Source organism: Hypanus sabinus, chromosome 11, assembly GCF_030144855.1.
Source record: "Hypanus sabinus isolate sHypSab1 chromosome 11, sHypSab1.hap1, whole genome shotgun sequence".
Lineage (NCBI taxonomy): Eukaryota > Metazoa > Chordata > Chondrichthyes > Myliobatiformes > Dasyatidae > Hypanus > Hypanus sabinus.
In genome coordinates this window covers 5,186,089-5,211,846 of record NC_082716.1, presented here as the reverse complement: position 1 = coordinate 5,211,846, position 25,758 = coordinate 5,186,089, and the positions used below count along the sequence as shown (strand labels likewise).

The following is a 25,758-nucleotide window of genomic DNA, read 5'->3' as shown; positions in this document are numbered from 1 at the left end:
CTGCCTTGTCCCCATATCCCTTGATTCCCCTATCCATCAGATATCTATCCAGCTCCTTCTTGAAAGCATCCAGAGAATTGGCCTCCACCGTCTTCCGAGGCAGTGCATTCCACACCTCCACAACTCTCTGGGAGAAGAAGCTCTTCCTCAACTCTGTTTTAAATAACTGACCTCTTATTCTCAATCCATGCCCTCTGGTACTGGACTCTCCCAACATCTGGAACATATTTCCTGCCTCAATCCTATCAAATCCTTTAATTATCTTAAACGTTTCAATCAGATCCCCTCTCAATCTCCTCAATTCCAGCGTGTACAAGCCCAATCTCTCCAATCTCTCTGCGTAAGACAGCCCTGCCATCCCAGGAATCAACCTAGTGAATCTACACTGCACTTCCTCAATTGCCAGAATGTCCTTCCTTAAACCTGGAGACCAAAACTGTACACAATATTCCAGGTGTGGTCTCACCAGGGCCCTGTACAAATGCAAAAGAACATCCTTGCTCTTGTATTCAATTCCCCTTGTAACAAAGGCCAACATTCCATTTGCCCTCTTCACTGCCTGTTGCACTTGCTCATTCACCTTCATTGACTGGTGAACTAGGACTCCTAGGTCTCTTTGCATTTCTCCCTTACCTAACTCTACACCGTTCAGACAATACTCTGCCCTCTTGTACCTGCTTCCAAAGTGGATAACTTCACATTTATTCACATTGAATGACATCTGCCAAGTATCTGCCCACTCACTCAGCCTATCCAAGTCTCCCTGTAATCTCCTAACGTCCTCTTCGCATGTCACACTGCCACCCAGTTTAGTATCGTCAGCAAACTTGTTGATATAGTTTTCAATGCCCTCATCTAAATCATTGACATAAATCGTAAAGAGCTGTGGTCCCAATACAGAGCCCTGTGGTACCCCACTAGTCACCTCCAGCCAGTCTGAGAAACACCCATTCACTGCTACCCTTTGCTTTCTATCTGCCAACCAGTTTTCTATCCATGTTGAAACCCTGCCCCCAATGTCATGAGCTCTGATTTTACTCACCAATCTCCTATGTGGCACCTTATCGAGTGCCTTCTGAAAATCTAGGTATACAACATCTACTGGCTTACCCTCGTCTAACGTCCTTGTTACACCCTCAAAAAACTCCAATAGAGGGGCGTCCTTTTAGAACGGAGATGTGGAGGAACTTCTTTAGCCAGAGAGTGGTGAATCTAATGAATTTTTTGCCACAGGCAGCTGTGGAGGAAAGTCTTTATGTAAGTTTTAAGCAGAGTTGATAGGTTCTTGATTGGTTAGGCCATGAAGGGATATGGGGAGAAGGCGGGAGATTGGGGCTGAGAAGAAATTATTGTATGAAATGGCAGAGCAAACTTTGTGTGCCAAATGGCCTAATTCTGTTCTTATGGTCTATTATCTTATGGGGTGATTTTACAACCTCAAAAGATGCAGCTATTGATCATAAGACACAGGAGAAGAATTAGGCCATTCAACCCATTGACTCTCTTCCACCATTCCATCATGGCTGATTTATATATTTTCCATCTGTGGAATTCATTGCCACGGACAGCTTTAGAGGCCAAGTCATTGACTCTAGTTAAAGTGCAGGTTGAGGTTCTTGATTAGTCAGGGCATCGAAGGTTACAGAGCGAAGGCAGGAGAATTGGGTTGAGGGGGACTATAAATCAGCCCTAAAGGAATGGCACAGAAAACATAATGGGCCAAATGGCCTAATTCTGCTCCTGTGCTTTATGGATGTTTCCAATAGTGGGAGAATCTCGGACTAGAGGGCACAGCCTCAGAATAGAAAGAAGTCGAATTCATTGCCACAGATGGCTGTGCAACTTATTGGGTATCTTGAAAGCAAAGGTTGTAGGTATTTGTTTAGTCAGGCCATAAACAGGAGAAGGCAGGAGAATGGGATTAAGAGGGATCATAAATCAGCAACGACAGAATCACAAAACAGGCTCGATGGGCCGAATGGCCTAATTCTGCTCCTATGTATTACCGTCTTCTCGATAATACCAGCATCTTACCCCGAGAAAGTGCTTGCAGGTGTAGTCATAACCGTACCAAGCAACGCCCATCACCAGCTTTCTGGAGTCAATGCCCAGTTTGATATAATCGGACATTCCTGAAAGGACAAATTGTATAAATTGGATCTCAGTCAGCTTTGTGAGAGGGTGAGGCTGAGGGTCTCATTGAACCTACCTGATAAAACCTGGTGATAGGGAGCACTTGATCTTGCAACACAACCATCCCGCAGGTCATTTGGAACATCGTAGGATGCCACAAATAAAATGTCACAGGCTTTTGAAATTGCTAAGAAGTCATAACATAGTTCGTTCTGGCAGTGTGGAGACCAAGGTACGTGAAAGGAGATCTGAGAACATAAGAACATAAGAAATAGGAACAGGAGTCGGCCATCTGGCTGTCAATCCTGCTCCCCCATTCAATGAGATCACGGCTGATCTGGCCATGAACTAATCTCCACCTACCTGCCTCTTCCCCATATCCCTTACTTCCTCTACTATGCTATAACCAATCCAAACTTGTCTTAAATATACTTGCTGAGATAGCCTCCACTGCTTCACTGGGCAGAGAATTCCACAGATTCACCACTCTCTGGGAAAAGCAGTACCCTCCTCATCCCCATCCCAAATCTACTCCCCCGAATCTTGAGGCTATGTGCCCTAGTTCTAGTCTCACCTACCAATGGAAACAACTTTCCTGCCTCTATCTAATCTGTCCCTTTTGTAATTTTCTATGTTTCTTTAAGATCTCCTCTCATTGTTCTGAATTCCAGTGAGTACAGTCCCAGGTGACTCAATCTCTCCTCATAGTCTAACCCTCCTCATCTCTGGAATCAGTCTGGTGAACTTCCTCTGCACTGCCTCAAAGCCGGTATATCCCTCCTCAAGTAAGGAGACCAGAACTGCACACAGTACTCCAGGTGCAGCCTCACCAGCACCCTGTACAGTTGCATCATAGCCTCTCTGCTCTTAAATTCAATTCCTCTAGCAATGAAGGCCAACATTCCATGTGCCTTCTTGATCGCCTGCTGCACCTGCAAAATCAACCTTTTGTGATTCATGCACAAGCACTCCCAAGTCCCTCTGCCCAGCAGCATGCTGCAATCTTTTTACCATTTAAATAATAATCTGCACTTTCATTTTTCCTTCCAAAGTGGATGACCTCACATTTAGCAACATTGTACTCCATCTGAGGGTCAAAGAACAACGAGAAATCAGTCTCATATTATTTTTACACTGGGTGCCTCCAGTAATTCAAGAGAAGATTAAAGATTAGCTTTATTTGACACCCGTAGATAAAACTGTGAACTGTATTGTTTTGTGTTAAATTAAATCAGCAAGGATAGTGCGTTCAGCCCGCAAGTGTCACCACACTTCTGGCACCAACATCGCATGCCCACAGCTTTCTAACAGGAACCTGTGTGTCTTTGGAATGTGGAAGGAAATCGGAGCACATGGAGGAATCCCACTTGGTCACGGGCAGAACGTACGAACTCCTGACGAACAGTGGGGGGAATTGAATCCCAATCTTACAGCTGACTTTGTAATAATATCACACTAACCGTTACAGCACCATCTCCTCACCTCACAGTCGCGAATGTTGTCAGAAGATGCCGGAGAATATTGGTCATGTGTGGAGAAATGGGAGATGGGGTTTAAACATCCAACATTGAACACTACAACACAGTACAGGCACTTTGGCCCATCTCAGCCATGCTAAACTCTTATTCTGCTTCGTCCCAATGATGCACACCAGGACCTGAGCCCTCCACACCCCTCCGCACCCCTCCACGGCTCTCTTCACCCCTCCACACCCTCTTCTCACCCCTCCACACCCCCTTCTCACCCCTCCCCGCTCCTCCTCATCCCTCCCCGCTTCTCCTCACCCCTCCACGCCCCCACTCACCCCTCCCCACTCCTCCTCACCCCTCCCCACTCCTCCTCACCCCTCCACGCTCCCACTCACCCCTCCCCACTCCTCCTCACCCCTCCCCACTCCTCCTCACCCCTCCACGCCCCCACTCACCCCTCCCCGCTCCTCAACACCCCTCCTTGCCCCTCCTCACCTCTCCACACCCCCTCCTCACCCCTCCCCGCTCCTCAACACCCCTCCATGCCCCTCCACATCCCTCCTCACCCCTCCTCACCCCTCCATACCCCCTAACCCCTCCACACCTGTCCCTTCCATCTGCTTTTTCAGATTTCTCTTGAATGTTCCCATCAAACCCACATCCACCATTTCCACTGGCAGCTCACTCCTCCTTCACACCACCCACTGAGCGAGGAAGTTTCTCCTCAAATATTTCACCCCTCATCCTTAACCCATGACCTCTAGTTCAGGTCCCACCCAACCTCCCTGGGAAAAGCCTGCTTGCATTTACCCTATCTGTACCCCTCATAATTCTGTAAACCTTTATCAAATCTCCTCTCATTTCCCTCCCTCCAGGGAATAAAGTCCTAACCTATTCAACCTTTCCTGATAACTCAGGTCCTCAAGTCGTTAAGACTATAGATATTATAACATAAAAGCAGAATTAGGCCATTTGGCCCAACAAGTCTGCTCCATCATTTGATCATATCTAACTTATTATCCCTGTCAGCTCCATTCTCCTACCTTCTCCCCATAAACTTTGACACACTTACTAATCAAGAACCAATCAATATCCACTTTAAATATACAGAATGAGTTGGCCTCAACAGCCATCTGTGGCAATGAATTCCACAGATTTACCACCCTCTTTTGTTCTTCCATTGTTTCATCCTGTGTCTCCAAAAATACTTTTATATTTTTAATGTACCCTTATGGGCCACTTTATCTCCTGCAGCTGTTAAAGTGCTGCAGCCTATCCAGTTCATCAGGTGACATGTTGTGTCTTCTGCACTCCCCTGTTGTAACTTGTGGTTATTTGAGTTACTGTCACCTTCCTGTCAGTCTGGCCATTCTCCTCTCACCTCTCTAATTAGAAAAGGATTTTTGCCCACAGAACTTTTGTTCACTGGATGGTTTTTGTTTTGCACACCATTCTCTGTAAACTCTAGAAACTGTTGTGTGTGAAAACCCCAGGAAATCAGCAATTTCTGAGATACTCAAAGCAAACCGTTTGGCACCCAGAATTATTCCACAGTCAAAGTCGCACTTCCTCCCCTTTCTGATATTCGGCAACTGAACCTTTTGACCATGCCTGGATGCTTTTATACGTTGAGTTGCTGCCACATGATTGGCTGATTAGATATTTTGATTAACAAGCAGATGTACAGGTAATAAAACGGCCATCGAGTGCATGCAGTGAGCCCCCGTCATACAAAGCTTCACCATTCGGCCATTTTACCTGAGTTCCAGGTAACTTTTGGTGAAAATATGAGGCAATTTCTTTAACAAACTCAGTTAATTTGTGGTACAAATGGGACCCTTTCTCAAAAATTTCCAGGTGTTCCAAATAAATCCCATCCATATATACGTATTTTATAAAGTCTGCAATGAATTCGATCCAATCTCTTCGAGTCGCTCTGTCTTCCATGTCAGACGTTGCTAAGCTGACTGATAAGGGGTAAAACAAAGCACAATTTAGAAAATGGGATGTACAGAATGTTGCATGGCATGTTATTCAGAAGACCATAAGACATTGAAACAGAATTAGGCTATTTGGCCGATCAAGTCTGCTCCACCGTCCCAGTATGGATGATTTATTGTCCCTCTCAACCCATTCCACTGCCATCTCCCGGTAACTTTTGAGGCCCTTACTAGTCAGAAATCTATAATCCTCTGCTTTCAATACACCAATGGCCTTGCCTCCACATCCATCTGTGGCAATGAATTGCAGAAAACAGAGAACCTTAGAGCACAGTTCACAGCCTTTGACTGGCAATGTTGTGCCAATCTATGTTGTACCATCAAACTAACCCTTCCCTTCCACACAGCCCTCCATTTTCCTATCATCCAAGAGTCGCTAAAATGTCCCTAATGTGTTTGTCTCTATCAAAGCATTCCAAGGAAGTTAAGGACTTCATAACACCCAAGGAAAGGGCATATAAGGTGGCAAAAGTGAGTGGGAAGTTGGATGATTAGGAAGCTTTTATAATCCAACAAAGGGCAACTAAAAAAACTACAAGGAGGGAGAAGATGAAATATGAGGACAAACAAACCAATAATATAAAGCAGGAGACCAAGGGTTTTTTTCAGTTCTCTGAAGAGTAAAAAGGAGATGAGAGTTGATATTGGACCAGTGGGAAATGACGCTGGTGAGGTAGTAATGGGGCACAAAGAAATGGCAGATGAACTTAATGGGTACTTTGCATCTGTCTTCACTGTGGAAGACACTAGCAGTGTGCCAGAGGTCTGTGAGTGTCAGGGAGCAGGAGTGAGTGACATTGCTATTAAGAAGGAAAAAGTGCTAGGCAAACTGAAAGGTCCTAAGATGGATAAGTCACCTGGACCAGATGGACTACATCCCAGAGTCCTGAGAGAGGTTACTGAGGAGATAATGGATGCATTTGTCATGATCTTTCAAGAATCACTTGATTCTGGCATGGTCCTGGAGGACTGGAAAATTGCAACTGTCACTCCACTCAGAGTGGAAGAAGGCAAAAGAAAGGAAATTATAGGCCAGATAGCCTAACCTCAGTGGCTGGGAAACTGTTGGATTCTATGATTAAAGATGAGGTTTCGAGGCATTTGGAGACTAATTTTATCATAAGTCAAAGTTTCAGCATGGTTTCTGTGAAGGGAAATCTTGCCTGACAAATCTGTTCGAGTTCTTCAAGACATGACTGCACAGGTGCATGGACATCAGTGAGTTAGATGGGCGGGAAGAGTTTAAAAAGAAGACAGCTTTATAGAGCGGGCAACAGAGTGGAGGGAGTCAGAGTAGGAGAGTTTTGTCTCAATCAGGACTTTGGCGATAACAGGTCGATACGAGGTAAGCTACTTGTGAAGAATAGGAACAGGAAGTATGTCTGTTACATTAGGCCGGTGTTCTGTACTGAGTGTCAGATCTGGGATATCCAGGAGACTCCCAGCCTCCTAGACGGCCACATCTGTGGCAGGTGAGTCGAGCTGCAGCTCCTTAGCGTCAGGGAACTGGAGATGCAGCTCGATGACCTTTGTCTGGTCAGGGGAAGAGAGGAGGTGATTGACTAGAGCTATAAGCAAGTAGTCAAACCGGGGTCTCGGGAGACAGATAAGTGGGTAACAGCCAGGAGAGGGAAGGGCAAGAGTCAGATACCAGAGAGTACCCCTGTGGCTGACCCCTTAACAATAAGTACTCCTGTTTGAGTACTGTTGGGGGGGACGGCCTACCTAGGGGAAGCAACAGTGGCTGTACCTCTGACACAGAGTCTGGCCCTGTGGTTCAGAAGGGTAGGGAAAGGAAGAAGAAGGCAGCAGTGATAGGGGACTCTATAGTTAGGGGGTCAAATAGATGATTCTGTGGATGCGGGAAAGAAACACGGATGGTAGTTTGCCTCCCAGGTGCCAGGGTCCGGGATGTTTCTAATCGCGTTCATGATATCCTGAAGTGGGAAGGCATACAGTCACAGGTCATGGTACATATTGATACCAATGACATAGGTAGGAAAAGGGAGGAGGTCCTGAAAACAGACTATAGGGAGTTATGAAGGAAGTTGAGAAGCAGGACCTCAAAGGTAGTAATCTCAGGATTGCTGCCTATGCCACGCAACAATGAGTATAGGAATAGAGTGAGGTGGAGCATAAATGCATGGCTGAGGGATTGGAGCAGAGGTCAGGGATTCAGATTTCTGGTTCATTGGGACCTCTTTTGGGGCAGGGGTAACCTGTACAGTAAGGATGGGTTTTACTTGGATCTGAGGGAGCCCAATATCCTGGGAGGAAGGTTTGCTAAGGCTACTGGGGAGAGTATAAACTAGAATTGCTGGGGGTTGGGAACCAAACTGTAGAGACACAAGAAGGGGCAGTGGGCTCACAAATAGAGAAAGCTTGGAGACAGTGCAAGAGGGAGGACAGGCAGGTGATAGAGAAGGGATACGCTCAGACCAATGGTTTGAGATCTGTCTATTTCAATGTAAGGAATATCATGAACAAAGTGGATGAGCTTAGAGCGTAGATCAGTAGTTAGAGCTATGATGTTGTGGACATTACAGAGATAGGGAGACAGATCCTGGAAAGGTGTAATAATAACAGGGTTATTGTGGTGGGAGATTTTAATTTCCCAAATAGTGATTGGCATCTCCCTAGAGTAAGGGGTTTAAATGGGGTTGAGTTTGTTAGGTGTGTTCAGGAAGGTTTCCTGACACAATATGTAGATAGGCCTGCAAGAGGAGAGGCTGTACTTGATCTGGTATTTGGAAATGAACCTGGTCAGGTCTCTGAGTGGGAGAGCATTTTGGAAATAGTGATCACAATTCTATCTCCTTTACCATAGCAGTAGAGAGCGATAGGAACAGACAAGTTAAGAAAGCATTTCACTGGAGAAAGGGGAAAATGAAGCTGTCAGGCAGGAACTTGGAAGCATAAATTGGGAATAGGTGTTCTCAGGGAAATGTACAGCAGAAATGTGGCAAGTGTTCAAGGGATATTTGCATGGAGTTCTGCATAGTTAAGTTCCAATGAGACAGGGAAAGGATGTTAGGGTACAGGAACCGTGGTGTACAAAGGCTGTTGTAAATCTAGTCGAGAAGAAAATAAAAGCTTATGAAAGGTTCAAAAAACTAGGTAATGATAGAGATCTAGAAAATTATACATTTAGCAGGAAGGAGCTTAAGAATGAAATTGGGAGAGCCAGAAGGGGCCATAAGAAGGCCTTGGAGGGCAGGATTAAGGAAAACCCCAAGGCATTCTACAAGTATGTGAAGAGCAAGAGGATAAGACATAAGAGAATAGGACCAATCAAGAGTGACAATGGAAGAGTGTATATGGAACTAGAGGAAATAGCGGAGGTACTTAATAAATACTTTGCTTCAGTATTCACTACGGAAAAGGACCTTGGCAATTATGGGGATGACTTACAGTGGACTAAGAAGCTTGAGCATATAGACATGTAGATATTAAGAGGATGTGCTGGAGCTTTTGGAAAGCATCAAGTTGGATGAGTCACTAGGACCGGACAAGATGTACCCCAAGCTACTGTGGGAAGCGAGGGAGGAGATTGCTGAGCCTCTGGCAATGATCTTTGCATCATCAATGGGGACAGAAGAGGTTCCGGAGGATTGGAGGATTGCAGATGTTGTTCCCTTCTTCAAAAAAGGACATAGAGATAGTCCAGGAAATTATAGACTAGTGCATCTTACCTTTATGTGGTAAGTTGATGGAGAAGATCCTGAGAGATAGGATTTATGAACATTTGGAAAGGTATAATATGATTAGGAATAGTCAGCATGGTTTTGTCAAAGGCAGGTCATGCCTTGTGAGACTGATTGAATTTTTTGAGGATGTGATTAAACATATTGATGAAGGTAAAGCAGTATATGTAGTGTATATGGATTTCATCAAGGCATTTGATAAGCAGGACATCGACAGGATGCAAAACTGGACTGAGAAGTGGCAGATGGAGTTCAACTCAGATAAGTGTGAAGTGGTTCATTTTGGTAGGTCAAATATGATGACAGAATATAGTATTAATGGCAAGACTCTTGGCAGTGTGGAGGATCAGAGGGATCTTGGGGTCTGAGTCCATAGGACACTCAAAGCTGCTACGCAGGTTGACTCTGTGGTTAAGAAGGCATATGGTGCATTGGCCTTCTTCGATTGGGATTGAGTTCAAGAGCTAAGAGGTAATGTTACAACTATATAGGACCCTGGTCAAACCTCACTCGGAGTACTGTGCTCAGTTCTGGTCACCTCATTACAGGAAGGCTGTGGAAACTTTAGAAAGGGTGCAGAGGAGAATAGGTTGAGTGAACTTGGGCTTTTCTCCTTGGAGTAACAGAGGATGAGAGGTGACCTGACAGAGGTGTATAAGATGATGAGAGGCATTGATCGTGTGGATAGTCAGAGACTTTTTTCCCAGGGCTGAAATGGCTAGCACAAGAGGGCACAGTTTTAAGGTGCTTGGAAGCAGGTTCAGAGGGGATGTCAGGGGTAAGTTTTTTACTCAGAGAGTGGTGAGTGCGTGGAATGGGCTGCGGTGATGGTGGTGGAGGCAGATACAATAGGGTCTTTTAAGAGACTTCTGGATAGGTACATGGAGCTTAGAAGAATCGAGGGCTATGGGTAACCCCAGGCAATTTTAAGGTAGGTACATGTTCAGCACAGCATTGTGTGCTGAAGGGCCTGTATTGTGCTGTAAGTTTTCTATGTCTCTACGTTTCTAAGTAACAAGCAGGGTAGACAAAGGGTCATGGTCCCATCTGGCAATCCCCCATCTTGCTATTATCCCCTTGATTGGGCCTTAATCCCCTCGGCTGATTCCCAATTGTTCCCAGTTCCATTAACTATGGCACACCTGCTTTCCATCAGTGAATGCAGGATAAAAACCCTAGAGTCACAGCAATAGGCTGCCAGTTTGTTGGTCAATTCTAGTGTGTATCAACCTTGTTTCCTGATCCCTTGGGACAGTCAGTTCCTAGCTCCATACCATTCCCTGGATATTCTACGTGAACCTTGTCTAAGGTTCTACATGATATTCTACATGAGCCTTGTCAAGACTCTCCTGTATATCTGCTCCACATTCATGACTGTGCTAGCGCCTCTCGACCCTGTCTCCGTGCTTGTGTCCTGAACTGGGGCTCATCCTCGTCCTTGCAGCACAAAGGAGAAGCGGTCAATGTCTTTGACCTGGATTTTCAGAAGGTGCCACACATGAGGCTGCTCAACAAGATAAAATCCTATGGCATTAAAGGCAAGATACTGGCATGCACAGAGGAATGCCTGACAGGGAGGAAGCAGTGAGTGGGAATAAAAGGGGCCTTTTCTAGTTGGCTGCTAGTAACTAGTGGTGTTCCTCAGGGGTCAGTATTGGGACCACTGCTTTTCACATTGTTAGTCAGTGATTTAGATAATGGAATTGATTGGATTGAACTGAATTGACTTTATTTCTTAAACCATTTATATACATGAGGAGTAAAAAATGTGACACCTCCATTTGAATGTGCAATGTGTAATTTATAGGAATTAGTAACAAATAGTATTTACAATGGGACAGTCAATATAACGTAGAAATACAGTTGCATCAGTGAGAATTAATCGGTCTGACGGCCTGGTGGAAGAAGCCTGCTGGTCCTGGCTTTTATGCTGGGTACTGTTTCCCAGATGGTAGCAGCTGGAACAATTTGTAGCTGGGATGACTCAGGTCCCCAAAGATCCTTCAGGCCCTTTTTATGCACCTGTCTTTGTAAATATCCTGAACGGTGGGGAGTTCACACCTACAGATGCGCTGGGCTGTCCACACCACTCTCTGCAGAGTCCTGTGATTGAGGAAGGTACAATTCCCAGACCAGGCAGTGATGCAGCCAGTCAGGATGCTCTCAATTGTGCCCCTGTAGAAGATCCTTGGGATTTGGCGACTCATACCAAAATTTTTCAACCGCCTGAGGTAAAAGAGATGCTGTTGTGCTTTTTTTTCATCACATAGCCAATATGTATAGATGACCTTGATGGCTTTGTGGCAAAGTTTGTAGTTGACACAAAGATAGGTGGAGGGGTAGGTAGTGCTGGGGAAGCAATGTGATTGCTAGCAGGATTTAGACAAATTGGAAAAATTGGCAAAAAAGTGGCAGTTGGAATTCAGTGCTGGGAAATATATGATAATGCACTTTGGTAAAAGGAACAATAGTGTGGACTATTATCTAAATGGGGAAAAGCTTTAAATGTCAGAGGTGCAGAGGGACTTGGGCGTCTTCATGCAAGACTCCAAGAAGGTTAATAATGAATTCAATGCCTTCTATGCACGCTTTGAAAGGGAGGACACAACTACAGCTGTGAAGATCCCTGCTGCACCTGATGACCCTGTGATCTCTGTCTCAGAGGCCGATGTTAGGCTGCCTTTACAGAGAGTGAACCCTCGCAAGGCAGAAGGTCCCTATGGAGTACCTGGTAAGGCTCTGAAAATCTGTTCCAACTAACTGGTGGGAGTACTCACGGACATTTTCAACCTCTCACTGCTATGGGTGGAAGTTGGCACTTGCTTCAAAAAGGTAGCAATTATATCAGTGCCTAAGAAGAATAATGTGAGCTGTGTAATGACTATCACCTGGTAGCACTCACATCGACAGTGATGAAATGCTTTGAGAGGTTGGTCATAACTAGACTGAACTCCTGCCTGAGCAAGGACCTGGTCCTGTTGCAATTTTCCTATCACCACAGTAGGTCAATGGCAGATGCAATCTCAATAGCTCTCCACACAGCTTTAGACCACCTGGACCGCACAAACACCTATGTCAGGATGCTGTTCATCGACTATAGCTCAGTATTTAATACCATCATTCCCAGAATCCTGATTAAGAAGTTGTAAAACCTGGGTCTCTGTATCTCCGTCTGCAATTGGATCTTCGACTTCCGAACTGGAAGACCGCAATCTGTGCAGATTGGTGATAACATATCCTCCTCACTGACAATCAACACTGGCACACCTCAGGGGTGCGTGCTTAGCCCACTGCTCTACTCTCTATACTGTATACACATGACTGTGTGGCTAGGCATAGCTCAAATACCATCTATAAATTTGCTAACGATACAACCGATGTTTGGTAGAATTTCAGGTGGTGATGAGAGGGCGTACAGGAGTGAGATATGACAACTAGTGGAGTGGTGCCGCAGCAACAACCTGGCACTCAATGTCAGTAAGACAAAGGAACACATACCAATCCTCATAGAGGGATCAGAAGTGGAGAGAGTGAGCAGCTTCAAGTTCCTCAGTGTCAAGATCTCTAGGAATCTAACCTGGTCCCAATATATCAATATAGTTATAAAGAAGGCAAGCCAGTGGCTATACTTCATCAGGAGTGTGAAGAGACTTGGCATGTCAACAAATGTGCTCAAAAACTTCTATTGATGTACCATGGAGAGCACTCTGATAGGTTGCATCACTGTCTGGTATGGGGGGTGGAGGATACTGCACTGAAAGAAGCTGCAAAGGGTTGTAAACTTAAATAACTCCATCTCGGGTACTAGACTACAAAGTACTCAGGACATCTTCAGGGAGTGGAGTCCATTATTAAGGACCTCCAGCACCCAAGGCATGCCCTTTTCTCTCTGTTACCATCACAGAGTTGCAATGTTATCTCACTGCTCCTGAACACGTGAAAACTCTAAAAGACAGAACTGGTGCTAAGAAACTAGACATAGGAGGAGTCTGCTCGACCATTCCATCAGGGCTGATTTATTTGCCCTCTCGACGCTATTCTCCAGCCTTCTCCCAATAGTCTTTGATGCCCTGATTATCAAGAACCTATCAACCTTCACTTTAGATAGACACAATGATGACCTCCACTGCCATCTGAGGAAATGAATAACATAGATTCAGCACTCTACAGTCATATCCACTACTCTTTGTAGGCTTTTCTGTCCTTGCACATTAGCGTCTCCATACCAGGCAGAGATGCAACCAGTTAGAATACTCTCCTCCACGCATCTATAGAAGTTTCTTAAAGTTTTAGATGATATGTCTCCAGGTTTCCAGCGGCATCTTTCTGGCTGTTGTTCCTCATCTTAATAAGTGTGGCTGCAGATGATACGATCCAGCTTGTCTTGCGCCAAGCAAACACTGATGAGCAACAGCAACCGGAGTGGCCGGCCGCCAAGACGGCAAGGACGCCATCTTACTGGCATACAGACACGGGCAGACTTGACTTTTGCACCCATGCAGGCTGAGTTCCTCCAGCATTTTGTCTCCGTTGCATAAAACAAAATACCTGTTGTCGTAGATAGTGGAGAAGCTTATCGAGAATTTCAGGAGGATGATCCTATGGAATTCATTGCCACATCAGCTGTACGGGCCAAGACTTTCGGTAGGTTTCAAACTGAGGTTGATAGGTTCTTGATTAGACAGGGTGTCAAAGGTTACAGGAAAAAGGCAGAACTGGGATGAAGGGAATAATAAACCAGCTGTGATTGAATGCCAGAGCAGACATAATGGGTCAAATGGCCTATTTCTTAAAGGACCCTCATCAGCATAGTGAGTGTGCCTCATCATCTGGGTAAGCGTGGCTGATTAAATCTGTGAGTGTGTCAGATCACCTGGGTGAGTGTGTCTGATCGGACCGGTGAGTGTGTCTGATCACCTGGGTGAGTGTGTCAGATCAGAGGGGTGAGTGTGTCTGATCGGACGGGTGAGTGTGTCTGATTGGACAGGTGAGTGTGTCTGATCAGACGGGTGAGTGTGTCAGATCACCTGGGTGAGTGTGTCAGATCAGAGGGGTGAGTGTGTCTGATCGGACAGGTGAGTGTGTCAGATCACCTGGGTGAGTGTGTCAGATCAGAGGGGTGAGTGTGTCTGATCGGACAGGTGAGTGTGTCAGATCACCTGGGTGAGTGTGTCAGATCAGAGGGATGAGTGTGTCTGATCACCTGGGTGAGTGTGTCAGATCAGCGGGATGAGTGTGTCTGATCACCTGGGTGAGTGTGTCAGATCACCTGGGTGAGTGTGTCAGATCACCTGGGTGAGTGTGTCAGATCACCTGGGTGAGTGTGTCAGATCACCTGGGTGAGTGTGCCACTAAAGTGTGTCTGATTAGGTGGGTAAGTATGCCATTGGCATGCACCTGACCCGCTAGGTAATAGGTTCATGGCCCATTCAGAAATATGATGGCAGAAAGATAGAAGATGTTCCTAAAACATTAAATGTGATCTTCAGGCTCCTGTATTTCTTCTTTGACTGCAGTAATGAGAAGAGAGCACGTCCTGGAAGCTGAGTGTCCTTAACGACGGATGTTGATTTTTTGAGGCATCAGCTTTCGAAGATGTCCTTGATAATAGCGAGGCCAGTGCCCATGATAGGACCATAACACCATGAAACACAGAGTAAGAGCAGAGTGAGGCAATCCGACAAATCGAGCCTGCTCTGCCTTTCTACCATGGCTGATTTATTACCCCTCTCAACCTTGTTCTCCTGCCTTCTCACCGTCACCATTGATGCCTTTTCTAATCAAGGAACTATCAAACTTTCACTTTAAATATTCTCAATGACTTGGCCTCCACAGCTGCCTGTGGCAATGAATTCCACAGATTCACCACCCTCTGACTAAAGAAATTCCTCTTCATCTCTTGTTCTAAGTGGATGTCTCTCTCTTCTGAGTCCATGTCCTTTCGTCCTAGACTCCTCCACTATAAGAAACATCCTCTCCACATCTACTCTATCTGTGTCCTCTGGTCCTAGACTCCCCCACTACAGGAAACATCCTCTCCACTTCCACTCTATCTGTGTCCTCTGGTGCTAGACTCCCCCACTATAGGAAACATCCTCTCCACATCCACTCTATCTGTGTCCTCTGGTCCTAGACTCCCCCACTACAGGAAACATCCTCTCCACATCCACTCTATCTGTGTCCTCTGGTCCTAGACTCCCCCACTACAGGAAACATCCTCTCCACTTCCTCTCTATCTGTGTCCTCTGGTCTTAGGCTCCCCCCACTACAGGAAACATCCTCTCCACATCCACTCTATCTGTGTCCTCTGGTCCTAGACTCCCCCACTACAGGAAACATCCTCTCCACTTCCACTCTATCTGTGTCCTCTGGTCTTAGGCTCCCCCCACTACAGGAAACATCCTCTCCACATCCACTCTATCTGTGTCCTCTGGTCCTAGACTCCCCCACTACAGGAAACATCCTCTCCACATCCACTCTATCTGTGTCCTCTGGTCCTAGTCTCCCCCACTAAAGGAAACATCCTCTCCACATCCACTCTATCTGTGTCCTCTGCTCCTAGACTCCCCCACTACAGGAAACATCCTCTCCACATCCACTCTATCTGTGTCCTCTGGTCCTAGTCTCCCCCACTAAAGGAAACATCCTCTCCACACCCACTCTATCTGTGTCCTCTGGTCCTAGACTCCCCCACTATAGGAAACATCCTCTCCACATCCACTCTATCTCGGCCTTTCAATATTCGATGAGTTTCAATGAGATCTTTCCCATTCTTCTAAGCTCAGGCCCAGAACCTCCTCGCACATTCACACTTTCATTCCATCTTGACACCTTAACATTGTTTATTGATTAGTTTGTTTGTTTATATATTTTATTTGTTTATTTATTTAGCGATACTGCGCAGAACAGGTCCTTCTGGCTCAACAAGCCATACTTCCCAGTATTCCACCTATTTAACCTGAGCCTGATCACAGGACAATTTACAATGACCAATTAACCTACTAACCAGTATGTCTTTGTGTGGGAGGAAAGTGGAGCATCCAGGGGGAGCTCAGGCACTTCACAGGAAGACGTGCAAACTTCTTACAGAATAGAACTCTGAACTCAGACGCCCAAAGCTGTAACAGTGTCACACTAACAGCTAAGCTCCCGTGGCACCCAGTAATTGGCCATTTAGAACTACAGATTATAATCACAAACTATTCACTCTCTCGACCGTGATTAAATGAGTTACTGTACCTTTCATGACAATTCGAATGTTATTTGCATGAGCAGTACAAATAGCTTCCATCTCAAAGTCTTCAGTGACTACAAATGTTGTGATCTTCGACCAGTCGTAATGCTTCCAATCACTATGATCAAGGTGAAAGGCAAATACCTTGAATAAAAACAAAAACTGCCATCTGAGGTAATGAAGACATCAAAGTCTCATACAATAATATAGATTTGCATAGCATATAGCATTACAAAGAACAATTACAAGAAGGCCATCACAAAGAAGACACGGCAGACCTCTACTTCCTTGGATTTTTTGCATAGGTTTGGCATGTTACCTAAAACTTTGTCCAAATGTCTGTAGATGCACAGTGGAGAGTGTACTGACGGGTTGCCTCATGGCCTGGTAGGGAGATACCAATGCCCATGAACAGATAAATCTAAAGATGATGGTGGATGAAAGCCCAGTCAATCACAGGCAAAGCCCTCCCCTCCACTGGGCACATCCAATAGGAGCACTGCCACAAAAACGCAGCATTCATCATCAAAGACCCACACCATTCAGGCCATGCTTGCTTCTCTCTACAATCTTCAGGAATAATCTTCCACACCACCAGGTTCAGAAACAGTTATTACTCTTCATCCATCAGGTCCCTAAACCACCGTGGATAACTTCACTCACCACAGCACTGAACTGATTCCAAAAACTGCTGACACACTTTCATGAACTCTACCGCTCATGTTCTCAGTATAATGTATTTATTTATTATTTATGCAGTTTGTCTCCTTTTGCACATTGGTTGTTTGTCAGTTTTAGTTTATATATAATTTTCATAAAACTCTTTTATTACTTTATTTTCAATAAATTGAATCTCAAGGTAATCTATCATAGTCATAGAGAAACACCACTCAGAAATGGGCCCTTTGGCCTGTCTAGTCCATGCAAAACCATTTAAATTGTCTATTGCCAACAAACTGTGTCCTGGATGGTCCTATCAAAGCACAAAACCTCGCACTTATCTGCATTAAGCTCCATCTGCCAGTTTTCAGCCCATTTTATCAGCTGATATAGATCCCTCTGCAAGCCATGATAGCCTTCCTCACTGTCCACTACACCCCCAATCTTGGTGTCATCTGCAAAATCTGCTGATCCAGTTAACCACATTATCATCCAGATCATTGATATAGATGACAAACATGGGCCCAGCACCAAAACCTTTAGCAACCACTTGACAAAGAAGCAACCCTCTATTATCGCTCTCAGGTTTCTCTCACAAAGCAAATGTCTAATCCAATTTGCTACCTTACATTAAATGCCAAGCAAATGAACCTTCTTGACTGACCTCCCATGCAGGACCTTGTCAAAGGACTTGCTAAAGTCCATGTAGAAACATCCACAGGCTTGCGTTCATCAATTTAGTCAGTGAGACTAGTAAGGGGAGCAAAAATTACAGGGAGAATTCAGGGGAATGGGGTCGAGAGGGAAAATAAATCAATCATGATATAATGCTGAAGCAGACTTGATGGGCTGAATAGCCTAATTCTGCTCCTGTGTCTTATGGTTTTATGGTCTTTTGTTGCTGTCCTGAATTCAATGGAATATCACTGACTACAAACCTGAATTCAATGTAATATCACTGAATACATACCTGAGTTCACTGTAATATCACTGAATGCATACCCAAATTCAATGTAATATCACTGAGTACATACCTGAATTCAACGTAATATCAATAAATTCATAACCAAATTCAATGTAATATCACTGTATACATACCTGAATTTAATGTAATATCACTGACTATCTACCTGAATTCAAAGTAATATCGCTGACTATGTACCTGAATTTAATGTTCCTGAATTGAATTTTGTAAATGTTTATTTACAGCTTTCATTGAATGGTATCATGGATCTGACTCTCCATCCAGGCCATGTCCTCTTCTCAGTACCTGGAGGTACAGAATCCCCCAGGTTCAGGAATGGTTACAGCCATCCAGCCATCAGGCTCCTGAACCACAAGTTCAAAGTTCAAAGTAAACTTTATTAACAGAATACATACATTTCACCACATACAACTCCAAGATTCTTTTTCCTGCAAGCATACTTAGCAAAGCTATAGAACAGTAACTATAAACAGGATCAATGAACAACAAACTACAAATGTAAATAGAAATAAATAACAATGTAACCCCCGGGTCGCCTCAGGCTGGCTCAGCTCGTTCTCGTCTAGGGGGAGCAGCCTTCGGCCCCGCCAAACTGGGTAATCAGCTGGTGTGGATGCTGTGTGATGTCCCCGCCTCGCCCAAAAACAGACAGTACACCATATGCGATTAAATGAGTACAATTTATAAAGGTTACTATAACTAAGTGATTAATAACGATACAGTATATATGAAGAGAAAAAAAATAAAGAAAAGGCGCCAAACTTATCAAAGTCCAAACCACTTCATGCACAACCGTTGGAGCTCAATTACTGAAATCTTCTGGCCACCATTCGATCCCCTCCGAACTCCTTGACTCGCAGCTCAGGACCCTCCCAGTGATCAACCAAGCACAGCTAGCTTCATCCCCCCTCCTCGGAGTACCTCCTGGCCTCGGACCCCCGCTTGGGGTCCGTTTCTCACCCAGCTTACAGCATTTCGTCCTCTCTCTCAACCCCCTTGCGCCGATTTGCCCAAAAGCCCGTCAACAACCGCTTACAGACTCAGAAGAAAGAACAACATTAACCCCAATTGGTTTACAAAGGAATACAATTCTCGTTATCAGTAAATTTTAACCCAAACAAGCTTCCAGCACTCTCTCGCAACAAAGGAGCATTTTAACAAAACAAAGAAGCCCTTTTGATTACATACACAGTAACAAAGAAAAAAGAAGAAACCCCCTTTACAACAATAAATAATGAGTTAGAAATCACAAAACAAAGAGTCCTTAAAGTGAGACCATCAGTGAGCACCAGAAGCAGAATAAATGTTCACAAGCCTGATGGTTGAGGGGTAGTAATTGTTCTTGAACCTGGTGTTGCAAGTCCTGAGGCAGTTGTACCTTCTACCGAATGATTTACCAATATGGCTAACTTCACTCAGCACAACGCAGAACTGATTCCAGAACCTACCAACTCACTTTCAACCACTCTTTGCAACTCATGTTCTCAGTATTATTTATTTTTTATTTGCACAATTTGTCTTCATTTGCAGATTGGTTGTTTGTCAGACCTTGTTTATGTATAGTTTTTCATAAATTCTATTTATTTCTTTACTTTCCTGTAAATTCCTCTAAGGAAATTAATCTAGGGTAGTACATGGTAATATAATACATACTTTGGAAAATAAATTTACCTTGAACACAGAAGGAGCTCCTATTTAAATGTCGCTGCCCATTGCCGTCCAAGAGGCAAAAAGTAACATAGCCACTTACACTCAGCAATTCATAGACCTCATCACTCACCTCGATTTCCGCCTGATTCTCTCGACGGAGAGGCCGGCACAAGTCTGTATCATCACACGGGCAATCTGATTTGAAGCTAACTTGCATGTTGATACTGTGGATCCACAGTGCGGTTATGAACAGACCCAGCACCAATTCCAAACTCCAGACCATCCCCTCCGTCCAAACTCCACCAGAAATGAGACTTATTTCCAGTAATCTGTACACGGCTGAGAATGACTCCTCTGTTGTCTCTCTATCTCTCTGTATGTGGTAACAATGAAATATTGACGTAAAATTCATGCTTTCGAATGTAACTTTGTAGGGTAAGTTACTATCTCTCATCTCTCACAGCCTTGAATAATAGTTATAACTGACTCACCACCCTTGCTTTCTCCTTAATTGGGCCAACGTTCATCCCAGGAACCTGAATCCTCCTCCCTCACAGATATTGGCAAAGTTCATCCCAAAACCATGATTTGTAACTTATCTCCACCTTTTATATCTTTCCACTGTAACCTGGGCAATAATCATAAAGAAAAAAAGATTAGATTCATTTGTCACATGTACTTCATAACATTGAAACAAAGAGGGAAATGTGTTGTTTGTGTCAACGACCAACACATGCTGAGGATGGACTGTTGCTTCCAGTGTCGATGTCGTATACCCACAGCTCACTAACCGTAGCTTGTATGTCTTTGGAACGTGGGAGGAAACCGGAGCACACGGGGGAAACCCACGCAATCATGGGGAGAATGTATTAGCACCTTACCGCCAAATGAACTCATATCACTGATTGCTGGTGCTGTAAATCATTGCAATTACCGCTATGCTACCATGCCACCTGAGGAATGACAGTCATTGAATCACAGAGCAATACAGCTGGTCAGCCCAACCTCTCCACTCTGAACACGGTGCTCTCCCAGAAAGCCCAGTTTCTTGGGTTCACATCTTATCCCTCCAAGCCCAATCTTCCGTAGTTCATAGTCCACCAATAAATCAGTTAATGGGGCTTGTAGCATTGGATGTTGGTCGGACTTTGTTGATGTTAGTTTTTCATAAATTCTATTGTATTTCATTAACAAATCCAACAGGATCTTGCAATCACAAGGAAAGTAACTATGAGGGGGGATCTCATAGAAACATTCCAAATGTTAAAAGGCCTGAACAGATTAGATATGGCAAAGTTATTTCCCATGGTAGGGGATTCTAGGACAAGAGGGTATGACTTCAGGATTATAGGACATCCATTTAGAACTGAGATGCGGAGAAATTACTTTAGTCAGCGGGTGGTAAATCTGTGGAATGACTGTGTGGCTAGGCGTAGCTCAAATACCATCTACAAATTTGCTGACGATACAACCATTGTTGGTAGAATCTCAGGTGGTGACGAGAGGGTGTACAGGAGTGAGATATGCCAGCTAGTGGAATGGTGTCACAGTAACAACCTGGCACTCAGCATCAGTAAGACGAAAGAGCTGATTGTGGACTTCAGGAAGGGTAAGACGAAGGAACACAAACCAATCCTCATAGAGGGATCAGAAGTGGAGAGAGTGAGCAGCTTCAAGTTCCTGGGCGTCAAGATCTCTGAGGATTTAACCTGGTCCCAAGATACTGATGTAGTCAAAAAGAAGGCAAGACATTGGCTATACTTTATTAGGAGTTTGAAGAGATTTGGCATGTCAACAAATACACTCAAAGACTTCTATAGTTGTACCATCGAGAGCATTCTGACAGGCTGCATCACTGTCTGTTATGGAGGGGCAACTGCACAGGACCGAAAGAAGCTGCAGAAGGTTGTAAATCTAGTCAGCTCCATCTTGGGTACTAACCTACAAAGTATCCAGGACATCTTAAGGGAGTGGTGTCTCAGAAAGGCAGCATCCACTATTAAGGACCTCCAGCAACCAGGGCATGCCCTTTACTCACTGTTTCTCACTGAAGGCACACACTCAGCGATTTGGGAACAGCTTCTTTCCCTCTGCCATCCGATTCCTAAATGGACATTGAAGCTTTGGACACCACCTCACCTTTTTGAGTATACTGTACAGTATTTCTGTTTTTGCACATTTTAAAAATATCTATTCAATATACATAATGGATTTACTTGTTTATTTTTTATGTTTTATGTTATTTATTTATTTATTTATTTTCTCTCTCTGCTAGATTATGTTTTGCATTGAAATGCTGCTGCTAAATTAACAAATTTCACGTCACCTGCCAGTGATAATTAACTTGATTCTGATTCTGAATTTGTTGCCGCAAGCGGCTGTGGAGGCCAAGCCATTGAGTGCATTTAAGGAGAGTTAGATAGGTTCTTGATTAGCCAGGGCATCAAAGGGTCTGGGGAGAAGGCAGGGGAGTGAGGATGACTGGATCAGCCCGTGATTGAATGGTGAAGCAGACTCCATGGGCCGAATGGCCTACTTCTGCTCCTATATCTAATGGTCTTATGATAACTTGTTGTTGGACTGCATACCTTCTTACTGCACCAATGCTTCTCTAATGCACAGTAATGCAACTTGCACCAAGTCCAGCTCCTTCAGTCTCTCTGCCAATGAGCAACTTGCTGATGGGGCAGACCTGCAGTACTTTAAGTTCTTAATGTCTAGCAGGGTTTTGCAATCATAAAAAATACTTTTAAAAAGGACAATAACATCTTTAGTTGACCCATTGAAGCCGCTGCATTCGAACATACAGCCACCTTACCAAATGTTCGCGAAAATGCACCTATCCAAGTGTATATTAAATGATACTGTTGAACCCACCTCAGCCAATATCTCTGGCAGCTCATTCCACATAGTCACCACCCTCTGTGTGGAAAAGCTACCCCTCAGATGCATCTTTCATTCAATTTAGAATGAAATCTCAATTTCATTCAGTTTAGAATTTTATTTAAAATAATTTAAATTTTTATTCACATCTTTATTTTCCTCCTTCAAGCTTAAAAATGAGCAAAATTTTAGAATTATGAAAAAAAAGGAATCAGAGAACCTTGTGGGAAATATTGACTTTCAAGAGAATCAAACTATCTGCAGGAGGAAGAATATGTAGACAGGCTGACTGGAGAAGAGGTCATACTAGATCTGGTACTAAGCACTGAACCAGCTCAGGGGTCAGTGGCTGAGCATTTCAGAGAGATTGACCACAACCCGTTGACCTTTCCAGTAGCCTTGGAGAGGTATATAAGCAGATGGAATGGGCAAGTAGTTAATTAGGGGAGAGCTAATTCTGGTGCTATTCTGCAGGAACTTGAACATAAGACATATTAAGAAGGAGCAGGAGTCGGCCATCCAGCCCATCGAGCCTGCTCCACCATTCAATAAGATCATGGCTGATCTGGCCATGGACTCATCTCCACCTACCTGCCTTTTCCCCATAACCCTTAATTCCCCTACTATGCAAAAATCTATCCAGCCTTGTCTTAAATATATTTACTGAGGTAGCCTCCACTGCTTCACTGGGCAGAGAATTCCACAGATTTATCATTCTCTGGGAAAAGCAGTTTCTCCTGATATCTGTCCTAAATCTACTTCCCTGAACCTTGAGGTTATGTCCCCTAGTTCTACTCTCACCTATCTATGGAAAAAATTTCAGCGAGTACAGTCCCAGGCAACTCAATCTCTCCTCATAGTCTAACCCCCTCATCTCTGGAATCAACCTGGTGAACCTCCTCTGCACCGCCTCCAAAGCCAGTATATCCCTCCTCAAGTAAGAAGACCAGAGCTGCACACAGTACTCCAGGTGTGGCCTCACCAGTACCCTGTACAGTTGCAGCATAACCTCCCTGCTTTTAAATTCAATCCCTCTAGCAATGAAGGCCAACATTCCACTTGCCTTCTTGATCGCCTGTTGCACCAGCAAACTGATCTTTTGTGATTCATGCATAAGCACTCCCAGGTACCTCTGCACAGCAGCATGCTGCAATTTTTTACCATTAAAACAAAAATCTGCTCTTACATTTTTCTTTTGAAAGTGGATGACCCCACATTGACCAACATTGTACTCCATCTGCCAGACCCTTGCCCACTCACTTAACCTATCTATATCTTTTTTCAGACTCCCCATACCTTCAGCACAATTTCCTTTTCCACTCAATTTAGTATCATCAGCAAACTTAGATACACTGCACTCGGTCCCCTCTTCCAGATCATTAATGCGTACCGTGAACAGTTATGGGCCCAGCACCAACCCCTGCGACACACCACTCACCACTGATTGCCAACCAGAGTAACACCCATGTATCCCGACTCTCTGCTTTCTATTAGTTAACCAATCCACTATCAATGCTAATGCATCACCCCAACTCCTTATCTTATGGATAACTCTTTTATGTGGCAAATTATCGAACGCCTTCTGGAAATTCAAGTAAATAACACCCATCTGTTCCTCTCTACTCACTGTGCTCGTTACATCCTCAAAGAGATTCAGTAAGTGGAGTTCCAGAGATGTGAAGGTTGTTCTGGAAACTCTTCACGGGGCTCTGGATAGGTTTGCCCCCTTGAGGCAGGGAAAGGATGGTAGGGCGAAGGAACCAGGGTTGGCAAGAGATGTGGAACATCTAGTCAAGAGGAGGAAAAAAGTTCTCTGAAGATCTAGGAAGGAAATACCCTGCTCGCATTTACTGCTTGTTACAAGGAGTTTAAGAATATCTTGCAGATTTGTAAAACTTGGGTTGGAGTATTGTGTGCAGTTCTAGGTGTCCCATTACAGGGAAGATGTGAAGTCTTTGGAGAGGGTGCAGAACTGGTACAGTTGTGTTCAGTTCTGGTCACCGAATTATAGGAAAGATATCAATAAATTAGAGAGAGTGCAGAGACGATTTACTAGGATGTTACCTGGGTTTCAGCACTTAAGTTACAGAGAAATGTTGAACAAATTAGGTCTCTATTCATTGGAGCATAGAAGGTTGAGGGGGGATTTGATCGAGGTATTTAAAATTTTGAGAGGGATAGATAGTGTTGACGTGAATAGGCTGTTTCCATTGAGAGTAGGGGAGATTCAAACGAGAGGACATGATTTGAGAGTTAGGGGGCAGAAGTTTAAGGGAAACACAAGGGGGTATTTCTTTACTCAGAGAGTGATAGCTGTGTGGAATGAGCTTCCTGTAGAAGTAGTAGAGGCCAGTTCAGTTGTGTCATTTAAGGTAAAATTGGATAGGTATATGGACAGGAAGGGAGTGGAGGGTTATGGGCTGAGTGCGGGTAGGTGGGACTAGGTGAGAGTAAGAGTTCAGCACGGACTAGGAGGGACGAGATGGCCTGTTTCCGTGCTGTGATTGTTATATGGTTATATGGTTAAAGGGTCTCCATGATGCTGCCTGGATTAGAGAGTCTGAGTCATTAGGATAAGATGGACAAACTAGCATTGATTTCTCTGGGACATCTGAGACTGAGAGGAGATCTAATAGAATTTTATAAAATGAGAGGAATAGAGAGGCAATCAAAATCTTTACCCCAGGGAAGAACTGTCAAAGGGCAGAGAGGAAAGTTTAAAGGGAATGTACAGGATAAGTTTTTTTGCACAGAATTGGTGGGTGCCTGGAACAGGCTGGCAAAGGTGGGAGTGGAGAGTGGTGTTCAAGAGGGTGCTGGACAAGTTGGAGGCACGTGGATCATACACGTATAAGGACTGTTTGATGGCTCTGGGACTGTACTCGCTGGAATTTAAAAGAATGAGGGAGAACTAATTAAATCCTATCAAGTATTGAAAGGTCTAGATACAGTGGAAGTGGAGAGGATAGTTCCTATAGTTGGTGAGTCTTTGACCAGAGAGCACAGCTTCAGAATAAAGGTGTGTCCATTTAGCACAGAG

At 44.4% G+C, this 25,758-nt stretch overlaps 1 protein-coding gene across 1 annotated transcript in view; it reads right to left on the bottom strand.

The window, feature by feature from the left end:
• The window catches only part of LOC132402327 (di-N-acetylchitobiase-like), a 33,292-nt gene extending 13,240 nt beyond the window's left edge, over nucleotides 1–20,052 (bottom strand). The window contains exons 1-5 of the mRNA XM_059985206.1: nucleotides 19,966–20,052; nucleotides 16,546–16,684; nucleotides 5,361–5,569; nucleotides 2,210–2,381; nucleotides 2,035–2,132 (exon numbers count right to left, since the gene is read on the bottom strand). Of these exons, the coding sequence (XP_059841189.1) occupies nucleotides 2,035–2,132; nucleotides 2,210–2,381; nucleotides 5,361–5,569; nucleotides 16,546–16,684; nucleotides 19,966–20,052 (705 nt within the window). The remainder of the gene's footprint in view (nucleotides 1–2,034; nucleotides 2,133–2,209; nucleotides 2,382–5,360; nucleotides 5,570–16,545; nucleotides 16,685–19,965) is intronic.
• Nucleotides 20,053–25,758: the final 5,706 nt, after the last annotated feature.